General features: G+C 61.0%; 1 protein-coding gene across 1 annotated transcript in view; it reads right to left on the reverse strand.

Moving 5' to 3' along the window:
- Nucleotides 1-4,377: 4,377 nt before the first annotated feature.
- ARHGAP44 (Rho GTPase activating protein 44) overlaps nucleotides 4,378-17,964 on the reverse strand; it is a gene marked incomplete at both ends in the record, with an annotated part of 39,602 nt that continues 26,015 nt past the window's right edge. The window contains 10 exons of the mRNA XM_082491969.1: nucleotides 4,378-4,526; nucleotides 7,821-8,192; nucleotides 8,292-8,407; nucleotides 12,652-12,873; nucleotides 13,190-13,207; nucleotides 14,183-14,363; nucleotides 14,695-14,786; nucleotides 14,942-15,055; nucleotides 15,141-15,221; nucleotides 16,157-16,238. Of these exons, the coding sequence (XP_082348095.1) occupies nucleotides 4,378-4,526; nucleotides 7,821-8,192; nucleotides 8,292-8,407; nucleotides 12,652-12,873; nucleotides 13,190-13,207; nucleotides 14,183-14,363; nucleotides 14,695-14,786; nucleotides 14,942-15,055; nucleotides 15,141-15,221; nucleotides 16,157-16,238 (1,427 nt within the window). The remainder of the gene's footprint in view (nucleotides 4,527-7,820; nucleotides 8,193-8,291; nucleotides 8,408-12,651; nucleotides 12,874-13,189; nucleotides 13,208-14,182; nucleotides 14,364-14,694; nucleotides 14,787-14,941; nucleotides 15,056-15,140; nucleotides 15,222-16,156; nucleotides 16,239-17,964) is intronic.

Raw genomic sequence — 17,964 nt, forward strand, 5'->3', positions numbered from 1 at the left:
AAACGGGGCCGGGGGATGGCGGGGGGGGGCATCCCAACCTGGGGGCATCGCCCGCTGACTTCCCCACGGCCCATGGAGCGGGGTGGGCAGGTGGGCAAGCGGGCGGACAGGTGGGCAAGCGGGCAGGCGTGGGTCGCTGGGCTCCAAGACGCGAGAGTATTTATTGTACCGGGAGAGTTTTATTCAGAGATGCTTTTTGTTTTCTAAAAAGCGACTATTTTTGGGGGGGGGGGGGTGTGGCAGGCGGGTCCCCCCCCACCACCAAGGTCTATGCAATACACGATTCCTCCAGCCAGCTTTTGTACTGGGGGGGTTGGGAGGGGGGTGGGCTGCAGCCCCCCCCCCGCCAGTGGTTTCTATTAAAGACACGTGAAAGGAGCCCGGTGCGGTGCGTGGGGGCAGCGCCGGTCTCGGGGGTGGGAAGGGCTTTATGTCCCATGGGTGGTGGTCCCAGTGCTGTGGTGGGGCTTGGTGGAGTCAACGGTGACCACATCCTGCCCTGGCGTGGTGGCTATGTGCCTGGTGGGTGGTCCAGGGGGGTGGTGGTGGCAGCACCGGAGTCATGGTACCATGGGGCTGTGCCCACTGGAGAAGAGGAAGGGGATGTCTGGAGAAAGCTGGTGCAGCCACAAGCTGGAGGCAGGGATGGAGGTGGAGGAGGTAGGTTCAAAGTGGACATGGAGGCAGAAATGGAGGAGAGGAAGAAGGTGTTGGACATAGACATGAAGGTGGGATCTGGGTGGAGGTGATTGAGATGGGTGTGGAGGAGGTGGGTTCAAAGTGGACATGGAGGCAGAAGTGGAGGGAGAAAGAAGGTGCCGGATGTAGACATGAAGGTGGGATCAGGGTGGAGGTGATTGAGATGGGTGTGGAGGAGGTAGGATTGGGGTGGAGGGGATGAAGGTAGAGGTGGGGGTGGATCGGGTGGGATAGAGGTGGAGGTGATGGAGGAGGCGGGGACAGAGATGGAGGTAGAACTGGAGGAGATGGAGGTGGAAGTAGAGATGGAGGAAATAGGATTGGGTTGAGGTGGAGGAGACCATCCCTTGCTGGAGGGCTGCTCCAGGTTAAGGCCCTTGATGTGCCACCACTCATGCCGTGGCTGTGACCTTTGCTTTGCAGCAGGGGACAAACGTAGATTTGGCACCTGTGTGTCACCCAGGCAAGCGGCACCCCTGGGCACAGCAGGTTGCCCAGGGCACTGACCATGGGATGCCACTGGACGCAGGGTGTGATTGGCCATGGGATCTCCCTGCCTACGGGTTGTCACCGGCCATGGGATCCCATGGGACGCCAGTGTCCATGGGGTGCCGTGCCATGGGGATGGAAGGCAGCTGGGAGGGACGCCGGTGCTGCCCAGTGCTTTGCCACCATTGCCAAAGGCTGTTGGGTTTGAAGGGTGGTAGGTGCTCCGAGAGATGCTGTTGGGTGGGGATTTGACACCGCCTTTATGACCCAACCCGAACACCTGAGACCTTCTGGCTCCCTGCAACATCCAGAGCACCCACCCAAGTGTCCCTGACACCCTCCAGGTCCCAGAGCAGCTGGTGTCAGAGGTGGCCCTGGGGCGCCTGGTGGCATGTCACGTACTGCAGAACCTCAGCAGCTCCTGCATCCCACGAGTGAGCCCCACATCCAACCTCAGCTCAGGAGCATCGCACCGCCGTCGGGGTACTGGGGGAATGGTGCTGAGCTCAGGGGTTGCTTGGGGTCGTACAACCCTTTTTGGGGTGGGGGATTTCCAATCTCCCTGCCACCAGAGGAACCCCCAGGCTGGGGGTGTGGGCACAGCATCTTACCTTTCCCGGCACCCGCGTCTGCCCGTAGGTGTGATGGCTCCGAGGTGCTCCACACCACCTCGCTCCTCCCCAGGCAGCAGCATCCCCCCGAGCATCCCCTCCCCGTACCCCTCCGTATCCTGCAAAGCGGGATCCCGGCTCCCCCACCCAGTCCCACCAGTCTGGGGGACCCCCTTGTGCCATACAACCCCTCTGTTGCCCGTCCTCCACCGCCGAACGACATTCCCCTCCGCACGCATGCTGCTCGGTCCCAAAACACAGGCAAGGACCCACCGCAACTGGGTTGGTGCCCACTCTGGGTTTGGGACCACCCAAAATCCAGGCTGAGACCATCCCAGGCCTGATGCTGCCACATCCCTTGGGACCGCGGCAGCTCACAGAGAGCAAATCCCATCATTTCGTCACCTAAACCCTCGTTATGCCCCATTTCTCACAGCAAAGCGCCTTCCAGCAGCCTCTGTCCTCAGTCCATCAGCGGGCACCAGTCTGGGCTGGGACCACCCCAAATTCAGGCTCAGGCCACCCCAAACGCAGCCTGGAACCACCTCAAATCCAGGCTAGGACCTCCCCAAATTGGGCTCGAGACCAGTGCAAATTCAGGCTGAGAACACCCCAAATCTGCACTCAGATCACCCCAAATCCAAACTGGGACCACTCCAAATCCAAACTGGGACCATCCCAAATCTGCGCTGGGGCCACCCCATATTTGCTCTCAGATCACCCCAAATCCAAACTGGGACCACCCTGAATCCAAACTGGGACCATCCCAAATCTGCACCGGGGTCACCCCATATCTGGGCTCAGATCACCCCAAATCCAAACTGGGACCATTCCAAATCTACACTGGGGTCACCCCAAATCTGTGCTCAGATCACCCCAAATCCAAACTGGGACCACCCTGAATCCAAACTGGGACCATCCCAAATTTGCGCCGGGGCCACCCCATATCTGGGCTCAAATCACCCCAAATCCAAACTGGGACCATTCCAAATCTGCGCTGGGGTCACCCCAAATCTGCGCTCAGATCACCCCAAATCCAAACTGGGACCACCCTGAATCCAAACTGGGACCATCCCAAATCTTTGCCGGGGCCACCCCATATCTAGGCTCAGATCACCCCAAATTCAGGCTGGGGCCACCCCAAATCCAAACTGGGACCATCCCAAATCCATGCCAGGGCCACCCCAAAGCCGAGCTCAGATCACCCAAATCCAAACTGGGAGACCATCCCAAATCTGTGCTGGGGCCACCCCATATCTGGGCTCAGATCACCCAAATCCAAACTGGGGTCACCCCAAAGCTGAGCTCAGATCACCCAAATCCAAACTGGCACCACTCCAAATCCAAACTGGGACCATCCCAAATCCATGCCGGGGCCACCCCATATCTGGGCTCAGATCACCCAAATCCAAACTGGGGCCACCCCAAAGCCGAGCTCAGATCACCCAAATCCAAACTGGGACCATCCCAAATCTGTGCCGGGGCCACCCCAAAGCCGAGCTCAGATCACCCAAATCCAAACTGGCACCACCCCAAATCCACGCTGGGACCACCCCACGCCTGGCGCCGCCCCATCCTACAGGACCGTACCCCCAACATCCCTCACAGACCCCTCCCCTCCCCCCAAAACCCCACATCCTCCCACCAAACCCCCCCTCCCACCCCCCCCAACCGCCGCCACGGTGGCCGGGCACGGTGTCGCCGGTGCCGCCGGGCATTAACCAAACGCCAGCGCTGCCGGGCAGTTCACAGCGAGTGGCACACGGATTTATTGATTGCTTCGGGGTGCTGAGGCCCCCGGGTGCCCGCCGGGGGCGAGGGGCACGGCGCGAGCGGGACGGGGCAGGGGGGGGGCGAAGCGCTGCCATTTCCATCCTCCCTCTGTGCACCGGGTGGGCGGGAATGGCTCCAAATAAAACAAATCTCTCTCTATATATTTTTTTTTTCCTCTCTCTCTATACAAATATATAATATATATATATCTCTGCTGATATATATATATATACCTCTCTCTCTCTCTTATCTCTCTGGAAAGGATAAAAGGTTAATTTGTCTTCGCATGCACGACCAAAGCCACCAACCCCCGGGGACAGCGGGTGCCAAGGGACGCGCGCCCTCGCCCGCCGGCGCCCCGAGAGCTGGGGAAGGGGAGGGGGGGGGGGGCCGCATCCTGCGTCCCTAGGTTATTGCTGGTCAGGTCCCATCCTGCTCCGGCGAACAAGCGGAGGGGGAAAAAGCCGAAGAAATGAAATCCCGCTGCAAAGCGCCGGTGAGGTTGTTGTCACCCGGCCGGTAGCCGGTGGCACCTGCCGTCGGGGGTATGGGAAGAGATGGTGGCATCGCCCCAGGACCGTGGGTGCTGCGGGGCGGCGGCGTGGGGGGAGCGCAGGCACCCGGTCGAAAGGCAAAGTCTGGATAAGGCGAAAAAAAAAAAAAATAATAATGAAATAAAGAACAGCGACCGCCTCCAAACTGGGCGCTTTGCCACCCGAAACTGGCGTGCCGGTGGCCCTCGGTGCCGGTGGCCGGTGCTGGCCCCTGGGTGCCGTTAAGGATGAGCTTGGGGACAGGGACACTGTCATAGGGCTGTGCTCTCCGATTCCTCCTCCTCCTCCTGCCGGGCGGCCGGGCCCGGCCCCGAGAGTCTCTGCGGTGCCTCCGGTGGGTCCCGGCACAGGGTGGCATCCGGGGGGACGTGGAGGGAGGGGACCTCAAAACGGAGCAGACCTGCGGGAGGGCAGAGTCAGGGGGAACGCCGCGGTGGCAGGACACCTTGCCAGCCTTGCTGTGATGTTAGTGCCACCACCAGGGATGTCACCATGGGTCCCTGCTCTATGTCACCCCAGCCTAGCCAGAGCCTGTGACACCAGCCCTGATGTCCCCACTGTCCCCGCACGCTGCCTTTCCCCCACGGTGCTCTGCTCTCCTCCCACCGAGCGCAGGTGGCACCGCCGTCCCCTCTCCCAGGGGACCCGCAGGGCGAGGTGGCACGTGCCAAGGGACAGAGGGTGACCCCCAGCCCGCGGCAGGCAGTGTCCCCGCTGTCCCATGCTGACAGCGGAACAACCCACCCCCGGGTAGGAAAAGCCCTTCTGCCTGCGCCTGCCCGGCTGCGCTGTTGGCGCGGGGACACTGCCGGGGCAGCAGCTCCCGCGGGCGCAGGGCGGGGGGCTGCACCCACGCCCCGCTGCGATGCCCACGTAATACCAATGCCAAAATGCGATGCCAGGGCTGCACCCATGCCTGCGTGCAATACCAGGGCAGCACCCATGCCGGGTGTGATGCCAGGGCTGCACCCATGCCACTGTGTAATACCAGGGCTGCACCCATGCCAGGGTGCGATGCCGGGACTGCACCCATGCCTGCGTGCGATATCAATGCCAGGATGCGATGATGGGGCTGCACCCATGCCAGGGTGTAATACCAGGGCAGCACCCATGCCGGGGTGTGATGCCGGGACTGCACCCATGCCTGCGTGCGATATTAATGCCAGGATGCGATGCTGGGGCTGCACCCGTGCCTGCGTGCAATACCGATGCCAGAGTGCAATACCAGGGCTGCACCCATGCCGGGTGTGATGCCAGGGCTGCACCCATGCCACTGTGTAATACCAGGGCTGCACCCATGCCAGGATGCGATGATGGGGCTGCACCCATGCCAGGGTGTAATACCAGGGCAGCACCCATGCCAGGATGCGATGCTGGGGCTGCACCCGTGCCTGAGTGCAATATCAATGCCAGGGTGCGATGCCAGCAGGGTGCGATGCCGGGACTGCACCCATGCCTGCGTGCAATACCGATGCCAGGGTGCGATGCTGGGGCTGCACCCATGCCAGGATGCGATGCCAGTGTGCAATGCCCGGGCCACACCGATGCCTGCACGCAACGCCGGAGCTTCACGGGTGCAACGCCAGGGCTGCAGCCGTGCCAGGCTGCGGCGCCCGGGTGCCATGTCAGGGCTGCGCCGCTGCCTGGGTGCAACGCTGGCATGCAACGCCAAGGCGCAGTGCCAGAGCCACAGCGGTGCTGGGCTGCAGTGCTGTGCTGGTGCCTGGGTGCGACGCCAGGGTGCGATGCCAGTGCCGCCCCGATGCCAGTGCCGCCTGCCCGGGGAACGGCTGCCCCCAGCTCTGCGGGGTCCCTGGGGGCTCGCTGCCACCCGCGCTGTCCCACCCCGCGGGCACACGGGGGAGCAGAGCCCCCATGGCCGGCTGGGTCAGAGCCGGGGGGGCTCCCGGCTGTGCCTGGCCCCACACTCCCCCGGCCTCCGTGTCCCCTGGTGTCCCCCGATGCCACCTGGCATTTCCAAAGCATCACCCTGACTGTCCCCCTCAATCGCTGCAGCCCCCGCTGCTGCAGGGACACCGCTGGGGGACACCAACAAACCCCAGGTCAGGGCAGTAGGAACAGCGGCACAGGCTCGTGGTGCTTCCTGGGGACAATGCCACCTTCCTGGGGACAGTTCCACCTTTCCGGGGACATTGTCATCTTCCTGGGGACACCATCACCTCCCCAGGGATGTTGCCACCTTCCCGGGGACATCCCTGCCTTCCTGAGGATCCTGCCAGCTTCCCAGTGACACTTGCACTTTTCCAGGGACATTGCCACCTTCCTGGGGACACCATGACCTTCCCAGGGACACCATGACCTTCCTGGGGACATCATCACCTTCCCAGGGATGTTGCCACCTTTCCAAGTACATTATCACCTTCCAGGGACACTACCACATTGCCTGTAGTGCTGCCACCTTCCCAGGGACACTGCCACCTTCTCGAGTACATCACCACCTTCCTGGGGACAGTTCCACCTTGTCAGGGACATTGTCACCTTCCTGGAGATATCAACACCTTCCCAGTGACACTGTCACCTTCATGGGGACACCACCACCTTCCTGAGGATGCTGCCACTTTCCCAGTGACACTTCCACCTTTCTGGGAACATTGTCACCTTCCTGGGGACACCATGACCTTCCCAGGGTCACTGGGACACTGACCACCTTCCTGGGGACATCACCACCTTTCCCAGAGAGACTGCCACCTTCCTGGGGACACCATCACCTTCCTGACGATGCTGCCAGCTTCCCAGTGACAATTCCACCTTTCCAGGGACATCATCACCTTCCCAGGGATGTTGCCACACTGCCAAGCACATCATCACCTTCCAGGGACACTGCCACCTCCCCAGGGACACTGCCACCTTCTGGAGTACATCAACACCTTCCTGGGGACAGTTCCACCTTGTCAGGGACATTGTCACCTTCCTGGGGACATCACCACCTTCCCAGGGACACTGCCACCTTCTTGACTACATCACCACCTTCCGGGGATACCATGACCTTCCCAGGGACACTGCCACCTCCCCAGGGACGTTGCCACCTTCTTGTGTACATCACCACCTTCCTGGGGACATCACCGCCTTCCCAGCGACATTGTCACCTTTCTGGGGACATCACCACCTCCCCAGGGACGTTGCCACCTTCTTGACCACATCACCACCTTCCTGGGGACAGTTCCACCTTGTCAGGGACATTGTCACCTTCCTGGGGACATCACCACCTTCCCAGGGACACTGCCACCTTCTTGACTACATCACCACCTTCCTGGGATACCATGACCTTCCCAGGGACACTGCCACCTCCCCAGGGACGTTGCCACCTTCTTGAGTACATCACCACCTTCCTGGGGACATCACCACCTTCCCAGGGACGTTGCCACCTTCTTGACCACATCACCACCTTCCTGGGGACAGTTCCACCTTGTCAGGGACATTGTCACCTTCCTGGGGACATCACCACCTTTCCCAGGGCCACCACCACCTTCCGGAGGATGCTGCCACCTCCCCGGTGACATCCCCCAGGGATGTTGCCACCTTCCCAGGGCCACCACCACCCAACCTGGGGACTCAAGCAGCTGGCGTCGTGGTGTCGCGGTGTGTCCCTCCCCCGCGTCCCCTCTCTCCCGTCCCCCCCCCGTCCCCCCCGTTGTGTGGCTGTCCCCCGCCGACCCCCCGCAGCCCCCGTTACCTGTCATCGCGCCGTCCCCGGGGCCCGCGGCGTCCATGCGGGGCAGCTCCGGGGGCGGGGGGGGGCCGGGGGCGGCCGGGGGGGGCTGGGGCGGGGGGGGCAGCGAGGGCCGCGGCCGCGGTTTAGGGGTGGGCCGGGATTTGGGGGCGGCCAAGAGCGGGGGGGGCGGAGGAGGAGGAGGAGGAGGAGGAGGAGGCGGGGGGGGGGAAGGCTGGGCGGGGGGCAAGCAGGGCCCCGGGGGGGCGGGGGGAGGGGGGCCGTAGGGGGAGGGGGTGCTGGGGGGGGTGGGGGAGAGGCTGGCGGGGGAGGGCTGCCCCCCCCCTTGCTCCCCCGCGGCCGCCCGCGGAGGGATGGGCGCCAGTTTCTTGGCCACTGCGAGACACAGATAAGGGGGGGGGGGGGTGTCAGGGTGCGGGGGGGTGACACCGAGTGGGGACACCCCCCTCCCCCCCCCCCCGGCCCCGCTCCTACCTTTGCGCAGGGCGTGCGGGCTGTGCTCGGCGGGAGGGGGGGGCGGCCCGCTGCCCGGGGCGGGGCTGCCGCGGGGCTGGCCGGCCCCCGGGGAGGGCTCCTTGGGTTTTAAAGTGCTGGGGGGGAGCCGGGGGGGGGGGGGGGGGGAAGAGAGAGGAGAAGAAATGGAATAAAAAAAAAAGAAGAGAAACAAGGAAGTAAGAAAAAAAAATAATTATCCAAAATAATTTAAAAAAAAAATCCAAAAGAATTTTAAAAAAAATATGCAAAAGAATAAACAAAAAAATCCAAAAGAATTTAAAAAAAATATGCAAAAGAATTAAAAAAAAATCCAAAAGAATTTTTAAAAAAATATGCAAAAGAATAAAAAAAAATCCAAAAGAATTAAAAAAAATATGCAAAAGAATTAAAAAAAATCCAAAAGAATTAAAAAAAAAATATGCAAAAGAATTAAAAAAAAAAAGAAATACAAGTTAAAATAAGAAGTAAAATAAAAATTTAAAAATGTAAAATTAAAAAAATCAACGAATTAAGATAAAAATAAATTGGGAAAAAAAAAAACAACCAAAAAAGTAAGAGGCAAACCAAAATTGAATGGAATGAAATAATAAAAAGAAAAGAAAAAATAAAATGAAAAAAAAAATATATAAGCAATAAAAATAAGTTGAGAAAAAAATTAAGACGCAAACCAAAATGAATAGAATGAAATAAGAAAAATAAAAGAAAAAACATTAAAAATAAATAACAAATAAAAATAAGTTAAAAATTACATTATATAAAATAAAAAGAAAAACATTATTAAAACCAAAATTAAAAATTATTAAAACATAAACATTTAAAAATTAAGAAGTAAAAAGGAAAATTAAAAAAAAAAAAAAAGAGAAGGAAGAAGAAGGCAGAGCCGTGAGGTCCTTCCCGCCCCCACCCCCCCAACTCCATCCTCCGCCCCCCTCCCCCCCCCCGCGCACCCCGCCAGGCGCAGCCCCCGGGGGGTCCCGGGGGGGGTGGGGTGGGGGGGGGTGTGTGGGTCCCCCCCGGGGGGGGTTTAACTCCCGCCTCGGCAGCTCTCAGCCCCTCAGCCCTCTTGCGGGACCCCCCCCCTCTTGGTGTCCCCCCCCCCCGCTCCCCCCCCCGTTACCTCGCCGGGTCGGGTCCTGCGGGGGGGCGGCTGCCCCGGGGGAGCGGGGGGGCGGCGAGGGGGACCCCGACCGGGTGGCAGTGCCACGGAGGGGGGGAGCGGTGAAGGGAACAAGGCTTGGAGCCGGGGTGAGGGGCGAGCAGCGAGGAGGAGGAGGAGGAGGAGGGAAGGGGGGGAGGAAGGCTCCGGCTGCAGCCCGGCCAGAGGGGCTGAGCCCAGGGGGGGGGACGGGGCCAGGAGGAGGGGGACATGGGGACCCGCTCCTCCATGGGGCGGGGGGGGCTGGAGCCGCCAGCCAGCCAGGCAGACGCCAGGTCCCCCCTGCTGCAAAACGTCCAGAAACACCATCAAAAAGCCAAAAAAAAAAAAAAAAAAACAAGAAAAAATGATAAAAGAGCAGAAGCGTTGGCCGGGGGAGGGGAGAGCGGTGGCGGAGCCCTGATGGTGCTGAAGCCCCCCCCCCCCCCCCCCCCACTGTCCCCCCCCCCCCGTGATTGCCACCTCCCACCCATGGGTGCACCCCGGGACAGAGCGGGCAGCTGTAAAGTTTGGCTCCTCTTTTTTTTTTTTGGGGGGGGGGGGGGACACGACAGAAAAGTGGAATTTAGGTGCTTTCCCCCACTTGGTCCGTGCAAATTAAACTCGGACACAGACCGGAGCTCGCTCGGGGGACTCCGGGCTCCTTTGGGCTTTTCCTCGCACCTTCCTCGCACCTCACCAGCCCAAATTTCGCTACAGACCGATGACACCCACCGCGAGCAGGGCAGGGGACGTGCAGGAAAATCCCTGAAGGCACCACGGTTCCCTCGGGGCCGGCGGGATGGGGACATGGCAGTGGCTGCAAGGGATGCTGAGCATCCTCTCCTCCCGCTGCCCCCGGGATGCTGCTCCTCTCCCAACGACGCTGAGCATCCTCTCCCCGGGATGCTGCTCCTCTCCTGGGGATGCTGAGCATCCTGTCCCGCTGCGTCTGGCGCAGCTGTGGGGTTATTTTGCTGCCGGATTCACACATGGGGACAATGCCCGAGCATCCTCTCCCGGGGATGCTGCTCCTCTCCCAGGAATGCTGAGCATCCTCTCCTCCCGCTGTCCCCAGGATGCTGCTCCTCTCCCATGGAAGCTGCTCCTCTCCCAGGGATGCTGAGCATCCTCTCCTCCCGCTGTCCCCAGGATGCTGCTCCTCTCCCATGGAAGCTGCTCCTCTCCCAGGGATGCTGAGCACCCTCTCCTCCTGCTGTCCCTGGGATGCTGCTCCTCTCCCAGGGATGCTGCTCCTCTCCCAGGGATGCTGAGCACCCTCTCCTCCAGCTGTCCCTGGGATGCTGCTCCTCTCCCATGGAAGCTGCTCCTCTCCCAGGGATGCTGAGCACCCTCTCCTCCAGCTGTCCCTGGGATGCTGCTCCTCTCCCATGGAAGCTGCTCCTCTCCCAGGGATGCTGAGCACCCTCTCCTCCAGCTGTCCCTGGGATGCTGCTCCTCTCCCATGGAAGCTGCTCCTCTCCCAGGGATGCTGAGCACCCTCTCCTCCTGCTGTCCCTGGGATGCTGCTCCTCTCCCAGGGATGCTGCTCCTCTCCCGGGGACACTGAGCACCCTCTCCTCCCGCTGTCCCCAGGATGCTGCTCCTCTCCAAGGGATGCTGAGCATCCTCTCCTCCCGCTGTCCCCAGGATGCTGCTCCTCTCCCATGGAAGCTGCTCCTCTCCCAGGGATGCTGAGCACCCTCTCCTCCAGCTGCCCCCGGGATGCTGCTCCTGTCCCAACGACACTGAGCATTCTCTCCTCCCGCTGTCCCTGGGATGCTGCTCCTCTCCCAGGGATGCTGCTCCTCTCCCAGGGATGCTGCTCCTCTCCCAGGGATGCTGAGCACCCTCTCTTCCCGCTGTCCCCAGGATGCTGCTCCTCTCCCAGCGACACTGAGCATCCTCTCCTCCAGCTGTCCCTGGGATGCTGCTCCTCTCCCAACGACGCTGAGCATCCTCTCCCCGGGATGCTGCTCCTCTCCTGGGGATGCTGAGCATCCTGTCCCGCTGCGTCTGGCGCAGCTGTGGGGTTATTTTGCTGCTGGATTCACACATGGGGACAAAGCCCGAGCATCCTCTTCCCGGGATGCTGCTCCTCTCCCGGGTATGCTGAGCACCCTCTCCTCCCGCTGTCCCCAGGATGCTGCTCCTCTCCCATGGAAGCTGCTCCTCTCCCAGGGATGCTGAGCACCCTCTCCTCCAGCTGTCCCTGGGATGCTGCTCCTCTCCCATGGAAGCTGCTCCTCTCCCAGGGATGCTGAGCACCCTCTCCTCCTGCTGTCCCTGGGATGCTGCTCCTCTCCCAGGGATGCTGCTCCTCTCCCAGGGATGCTGCTCCTCTCCAAGGGATGCTGAGCATCCTCTCCTCCCGCTGTCCCCAGGATGCTGCTCCTCTCCCATGGAAGCTGCTCCTCTCCCAGGGATGCTGAGCACCCTCTCCTCCTGCTGTCCCTGGGATGCTGCTCCTCTCCCAGGGATGCTGCTCCTCTCCCAGGGATGCTGAGCACCCTCTCCTCCAGCTGTCCCTGGGATGCTGCTCCTCTCCCATGGAAGCTGCTCCTCTCCCAGGGATGCTGAGCACCCTCTCCTCCAGCTGTCCCTGGGATGCTGCTCCTCTCCCATGGAAGCTGCTCCTCTCCCAGGGATGCTGAGCACCCTCTCCTCCTGCTGTCCCTGGGATGCTGCTCCTCTCCCAGGGATGCTGCTCCTCTCCCAGGGATGCTGAGCACCCTCTCCTCCAGCTGTCCCTGGGATGCTGCTCCTCTCCCATGGAAGCTGCTCCTCTCCCAGGGATGCTGAGCACCCTCTCCTCCAGCTGTCCCTGGGATGCTGCTCCTCTCCCATGGAAGCTGCTCCTCTCCCAGGGATGCTGAGCACCCTCTCCTCCAGCTGTCCCTGGGATGCTGCTCCTCTCCCATGGAAGCTGCTCCTCTCCCAGGGATGCTGAGCACCCTCTCCTCCTGCTGTCCCTGGGATGCTGCTCCTCTCCCAGGGATGCTGAGCATCCTCTCCTCCCGCTGTCCCCAGGATGCTGCTCCTCTCCCAACGACACTGAGCATTCTCTCCTCCCGCTGTCCCTGGGATGCTGCTCCTCTCCCAGGGATGCTGAGCATCCTGTCCCGCTGTATGGGGTTGTTTTGCTGCTGGATTCACACATGGGGACGATGCCCGTTGGGGACACGGGGGTGCCGGTGGCCTTACCTTGTCCGCTCGGCTCCCGGGGGGAAGCCGAAGCTGGTGGGAAGCGGGGAAGGGGTAGCTGAAATATCCGGCGATTGCTCGGGAATGGGCGAGTGGGGTGTGGTGGGGAGATCGGCGGGCGGCGCGGGGGGCTGAGCAGCCGGCGGGGTGGAGGACGCCTTGCGCACCCCCGAGGTACCTCGACGAGCCACCCACGAGGTGTCCATCACCCTGACGCCCATGCTGAGGGGGAGGACACAGAGACAGGTTCTCAGCACCCATCCAGGGGAAGGGTCCCGTCGGCACCACATCGCGGCTCCTTTGGGTGTCTGGTCCCTAAAAACTCCTCTTCCAGCAGGACACTGCTGGGGATGAACCTCCACGGCAATAGGGCAGGGGTGGCAGCGTGGGACACGCTTGTGTCACCCATCGGCCACCCTTCCCTTCCCCAGGTACCAGCATCCTCCCAGCATCCTCCCGACATGGTCCCAGCAACCCCCCAGCACCTTCCCAGCACCCTCCCGGTATCCTCCCAGCACCGCTGCAGAGGATACAGTACCTTTGGATTTTCCTAAGGCTGCATGGGCAGAAACACACGATTATTAGTGTTAAAAAAAAAAAAAACAACCAAAAAACCACCCTAAAACTCAACAGCACAGGGGGTGAGAGCCCACTGCTCGGAGAAGGAGCCACAAGGTCTCAGGGCTTCGAGAGAGGGGGCAGGAGGGGCACAAGGACCAGGCTACGCCGGTGACGGGGAGGGGTTGGGATGTTTTTTGGAGATGGGGAGAACCCTGGAGATGTTCTTCCAAGATGGGGAGAGCCCCAGGGACATATTTTTGGAGACGGTGAGAGCCCCGGGGCTGTTTTTTGGAGAAGGTGAGAGCCCCGGGGCTGTTTTTTGGAGAAGGTGAGAGCCCCGGGGCTGTTTTTTTGGAGAAGGTGAGAGCCCCGGGGCTGTTTTTTTGGAGAAGGTGAGAGCCCCGGGGCTGTTTTTTTGGAGAAGGTGAGAGCCCCGGGGCTGTTTTTTGGAGAAGGTGAGAGCCCCGGGGCTGTTTTTTGGAGAAGGTGAGAGCCCCGGGGCTGTTTTTTTGGAGATGGTGAGAGCTCCGGGGACTGGTTTTGGAGATGGGAAGAACCTTGGGGCCATATTTTGGAGATGGGGACAACCCTGGGAGTGTTTCTGGAGCCAAACTGACTGGCTGCGGTCCCTGTGAGGTGGCATGTTGGGGACACACACACACGCATAGGTTGGGAGTGGGGAGCTTTCCCCCGGGAGCGGAGCCCGCAGACCTTGGGGACACCAGGGCACCTAACCCCATCACGGCACAGCCCCGGTGCTGTGCCATGGGCCACCCCGCTCCCATCTCCAGCAGGCTGGGGGTGGGCTCACCTGAGCATCCCCAAGAGGCCAGCATGGAAAGCAGGGGGTCCTCCCACCTGAGGACACCCCCCCCCGACCTCCCACCAGCTCAATGCCACCTCCCCCACCACGGTGCCAGCAATGCCACCACCTCCCTCTCCCCAAACCCTGGCACCGGGAAGACCCTACCCATCCTTCTTGTAAAACTCCAGCATCATGTTGTCCGTGGCCACGCTGAGGGGCCGCCGCGCCTGGTCGTGCTGCCGGCGGTCCGTGTGGTCCATGTCCGGGGAGGGCATGGAGCTGTAGTTGGCGTTGTGGTTGACGTGCATGGGGCTGCCGTAGTTGCCCGTCACGTTAAATTCGATGTCTGGGAGGGGGGAAACAGAACGGAGGGGGACGGTGGTGGGTTTTGTGCCCTCAGTGAGGGGTGGGATGGAGGGTATCGGCACTGCAGGAATGCTCCGGGGGGGTGGGGGGTGTGTCCAAGAGCGGCTGGGTTGAGCTCACTGCTGTGATGAGTCTTGCCAGGTCTCTGCCCGAGTCGTCTGTTCCCCCCCACCCCCACCCCCCCAAGCCGAGGCAAGCAGAGGGAACTGGTAAAAATAAATACGGGCGCTCAGCACCCCATCCCCAGGGGGGAGTGGGGGGTGTCACACGAAGCCCATCCCGCCCCGCCGTGGCCGCGGGGCACAGCCTACCTCCGGGGAAGAACCAGTCGGCGTGCTGGATGAGCGGCTCGATGATGCCCACGATCTGCAGCGAGACGGTCGTCATCATCTCCGTCATGTTCCTGCCAAGGCGGGGTGGGCAGCGGCTCAGCAACCTCACCCCAGCCCGGCCTTATCCCCGGCGGGATTTTGGCCCCGGACATCTCCCCTCCACCCCAGCCGGCTTCACCCTCTTTCTTCCCCGTTATCCCGCTCGCTTTCCACCCGGCCACCTTACCCATCTGCCTGCGGCCAGAGGAGGTTGGGCCCCAACACGATGGCCACGTTGCTCGGCGTCATTTTATTCGTGTCCTGGTACTCGGTGAGCTTGGCCAGGAATTTAATCAGGTACCTGGAAAGCAGAGCCAAACCCTATGGGTGTATCGGGATCGCGTCCTCTCCGTCCCCTCCCCGGGTCCCGCTGGCCCCGGGCTCACCTGATATTGTTGTAGTTGGCTTTGGGCAATTTTTCGCAGGCGCTCCAGAGAGCCTGCAGCCGCTTCTCCTGCTCCGGGATGCTGCGGGGAGACGGCCGAGAGGCTCAGCATCCTTCATCCCCACCCTGGGGCTTCCCACCCTGCGACCCTGCGAGACTCTCAGGCCACCGTCAACATTGTATAAATTAACCCCCAAACCCCTGGCTGAAACGAGAAGGAAACCTCTTGGCCGCAGGTTGGGTGCTGGTCCTCTCCTCGCTTCTGGGCAGCACGCCCTCCATCCCGCCCCCCCCCCCCGCCCCCGAGGTTTGCGTTTTGGGGATGTCTTCGCCTTGGAAGGGGAAATCACTGCAAAAAGCCCCCCAGAACAACAATCTGCTCCCCTATGTGCCGCCCCTGGGGACCGTCCCCTCCATCGAGCCGCCGCCACATCCTTGTCGTGCTCCAGCGCTCCCACAGCAGGTGGGGGATGTGGTCAGACCTGTATACAGGCACCAGTGAGGTGGTTCCCACCCTAAATGGAGATGCTCCTTCTCCCACCTTCCTCTGCTCCTCACCCCCTACCCCAAACAGCGGACCCATGGTGGAGCAGGCACACTGGTGGCACCTCAGCTGGCCCAGTCCTGCTGGGTTTGGGGGGGTTCCACGGTGCAGAGCACCCCAGCAGAGCAGCTGGGAGCTCCCTTGGCCAGCTGTCCCCCGGGGTCTGTACACCCGTCCACAAACAGCACCACCACCTAAGGGCTTGCTGGAAGATGCTTGGAGAGCTCGGCCACCTTGGCCAGGGTGCTGCTGGGGACATCAGGGTCAGGGGACATCAGGGCCACCCTCACTGCCACGACCCACGATGCTCAAGGAGCATCATAGGAACCCTCTTGGCTCTCAGACCATGGAGGAAGCATCCCAAATGCTGTTGAGTCATGTCAGAAATAACTCATGGCCTCCAAACCATCCGTGGGGACCCAAGATGCCACCACCCGTGTCACGGAGGAACGGGGGAGTTGGCCCAGACTCACTTGGAAGCCTGGATCCACTCCTCGTACAGCTCGAACGTCATGAGGGGCTCCGGCAGCTCTCGCAGGTAGGACTTGAGGGCTCCTGCGGCACACAAGGGACACGGGGCTCGGCACCGCGGGTGGCACTGGCCAACGGGCACCCAGTGGTTTCGCTGCTCGGCATTTTGACTCGCGTCCCTCCCAACCTCCCCACTGATGTCTCCCAAAGCACCCCTTAGTCCCTCCAGCTTGGTGGAGCCCGTAGCATCCCCTAACCCCCAAGCAACCACCTTGCCACCTCCACCTCGTCCCTCCTACCACCTCCTTGATTCCCTCCACCGTTTTTGCCTCCGCCAGGCGTTCACCCAGCTCTCCGTCACTCGTTTTTCCCTAGGACCTTCACAGCTGCTGGGAAAAGATTCCCATTGCAGTCAGCAGAAAACCAGGGTCTAATCCTGCACCCGCTGGAGAGCCCGGCCCAGGAGGAGGGGGACAGCTGAGTGGCATTTAAACCGAATTAATGCTTAATAGCAGCCCGCCGGGCTCGGATCTGTGCTCGGAGAGGGTCTTAGCCACAGAAGAGGTAGAGAGAAGACGGCAAGCTTGATGGTAACACGTGTGAACCCTCCCGACCGCTCACTGCTCCTGCGGAGCCTCTCCTGATCAGCATCATCCTCATTAGTGTCACCCTCATTAGTGTCACCAGGGCCCCGATGCCACCTCAGATCGCAATCGCATCCCTGTTTTCTTCCTCGCCTGCAACCAAAAGTGCTGCTCGAGCCCTTGGCTGGGGAGGGGACGTGGGGGTCAGGGTCTGTGCTCTTTGGTGGATGGCACCGCCTGAATGTCCCCACTTCCACCAAGAGCTGTGTTCGTGCATTTGTCCCCCCATATATTCTGTCTTTGCTGTTCAAAGGCTGTGGGACAAACCACAGAAGGGTTGAGGTGGGAAGAGACCTCTGGAAGTCATCTGGTCCAACCCCCTCCTCCAGCAGTACCACTCACAGCTGGTTGCCCATCACCATGTCCTGACGACTTCTGGGTACCTCCATGGATGGAGACTCTACCACCTCCCTGGGCAACCTCTGCCAGTCGCTGGTCACCCACACAGTGACAAAGTGTTTCCTGATGTTCAGAGGGAACCTCCTGTGTTCCAGTCGGTGCCCACTGCCTCTGGTCCCAGCACTGGCCACCACTGGAAAGAGCTCTGTCTTCTTTGCACCCTCCCCGCAGGTATTTATATCCATCGATGAGATCCCCCTGAGCTTTCTCTGCTCCAGGCTGAAGAGTCCCACCTCCTTCAGCCTCTCCTTCTAGGAGAGATACTCCAGGCCCTTCATCATCCTCATGGCCCTTCACTGGACTCTATCCAGTACATCCATGTCTCTCTCGTAATGCCCAGCACTGGACCCAGCACACCAGGTGTGGCCTCACCAGTGCTCAGCATAGGGGAAGGATCACCTCCCTTGACCTGCTGGCATCACTCCTCCCAGCACAGCCCACGACACCATTGGCCTTCATGTTGCTGGTCCACGGTCACCTCGGTGTCCACCAGGACCCCCAGGGCCATCTCTGCTGCTTTCCAGCCGGGTGGCCCCAGTATGTCCTGGTGCCTGGGGCTGCTCCTCCCCAGGGGCAGCACTTGGCGCTTCCCCTTGCTGAACTTCGGGAGGTCTCTCTCAGCCCATTTCTCCAGCGTGCCCAGGTCCCTCTGGATGGCAGCACCACCCTCTGCTGCATCAGCCGCTCCGCCCACTTTGGTGTCATCTGCCAACTTGCTGAGGGTGGCCCCTGCCCCACCATCCACGTCATTAATGAAGATGTTAATC

Source organism: Vanellus vanellus (genome assembly GCF_965231255.1).
Source record: "Vanellus vanellus genome assembly, chromosome: 17".
Classification (NCBI taxonomy): Eukaryota; Metazoa; Chordata; class Aves; order Charadriiformes; family Charadriidae; genus Vanellus; species Vanellus vanellus.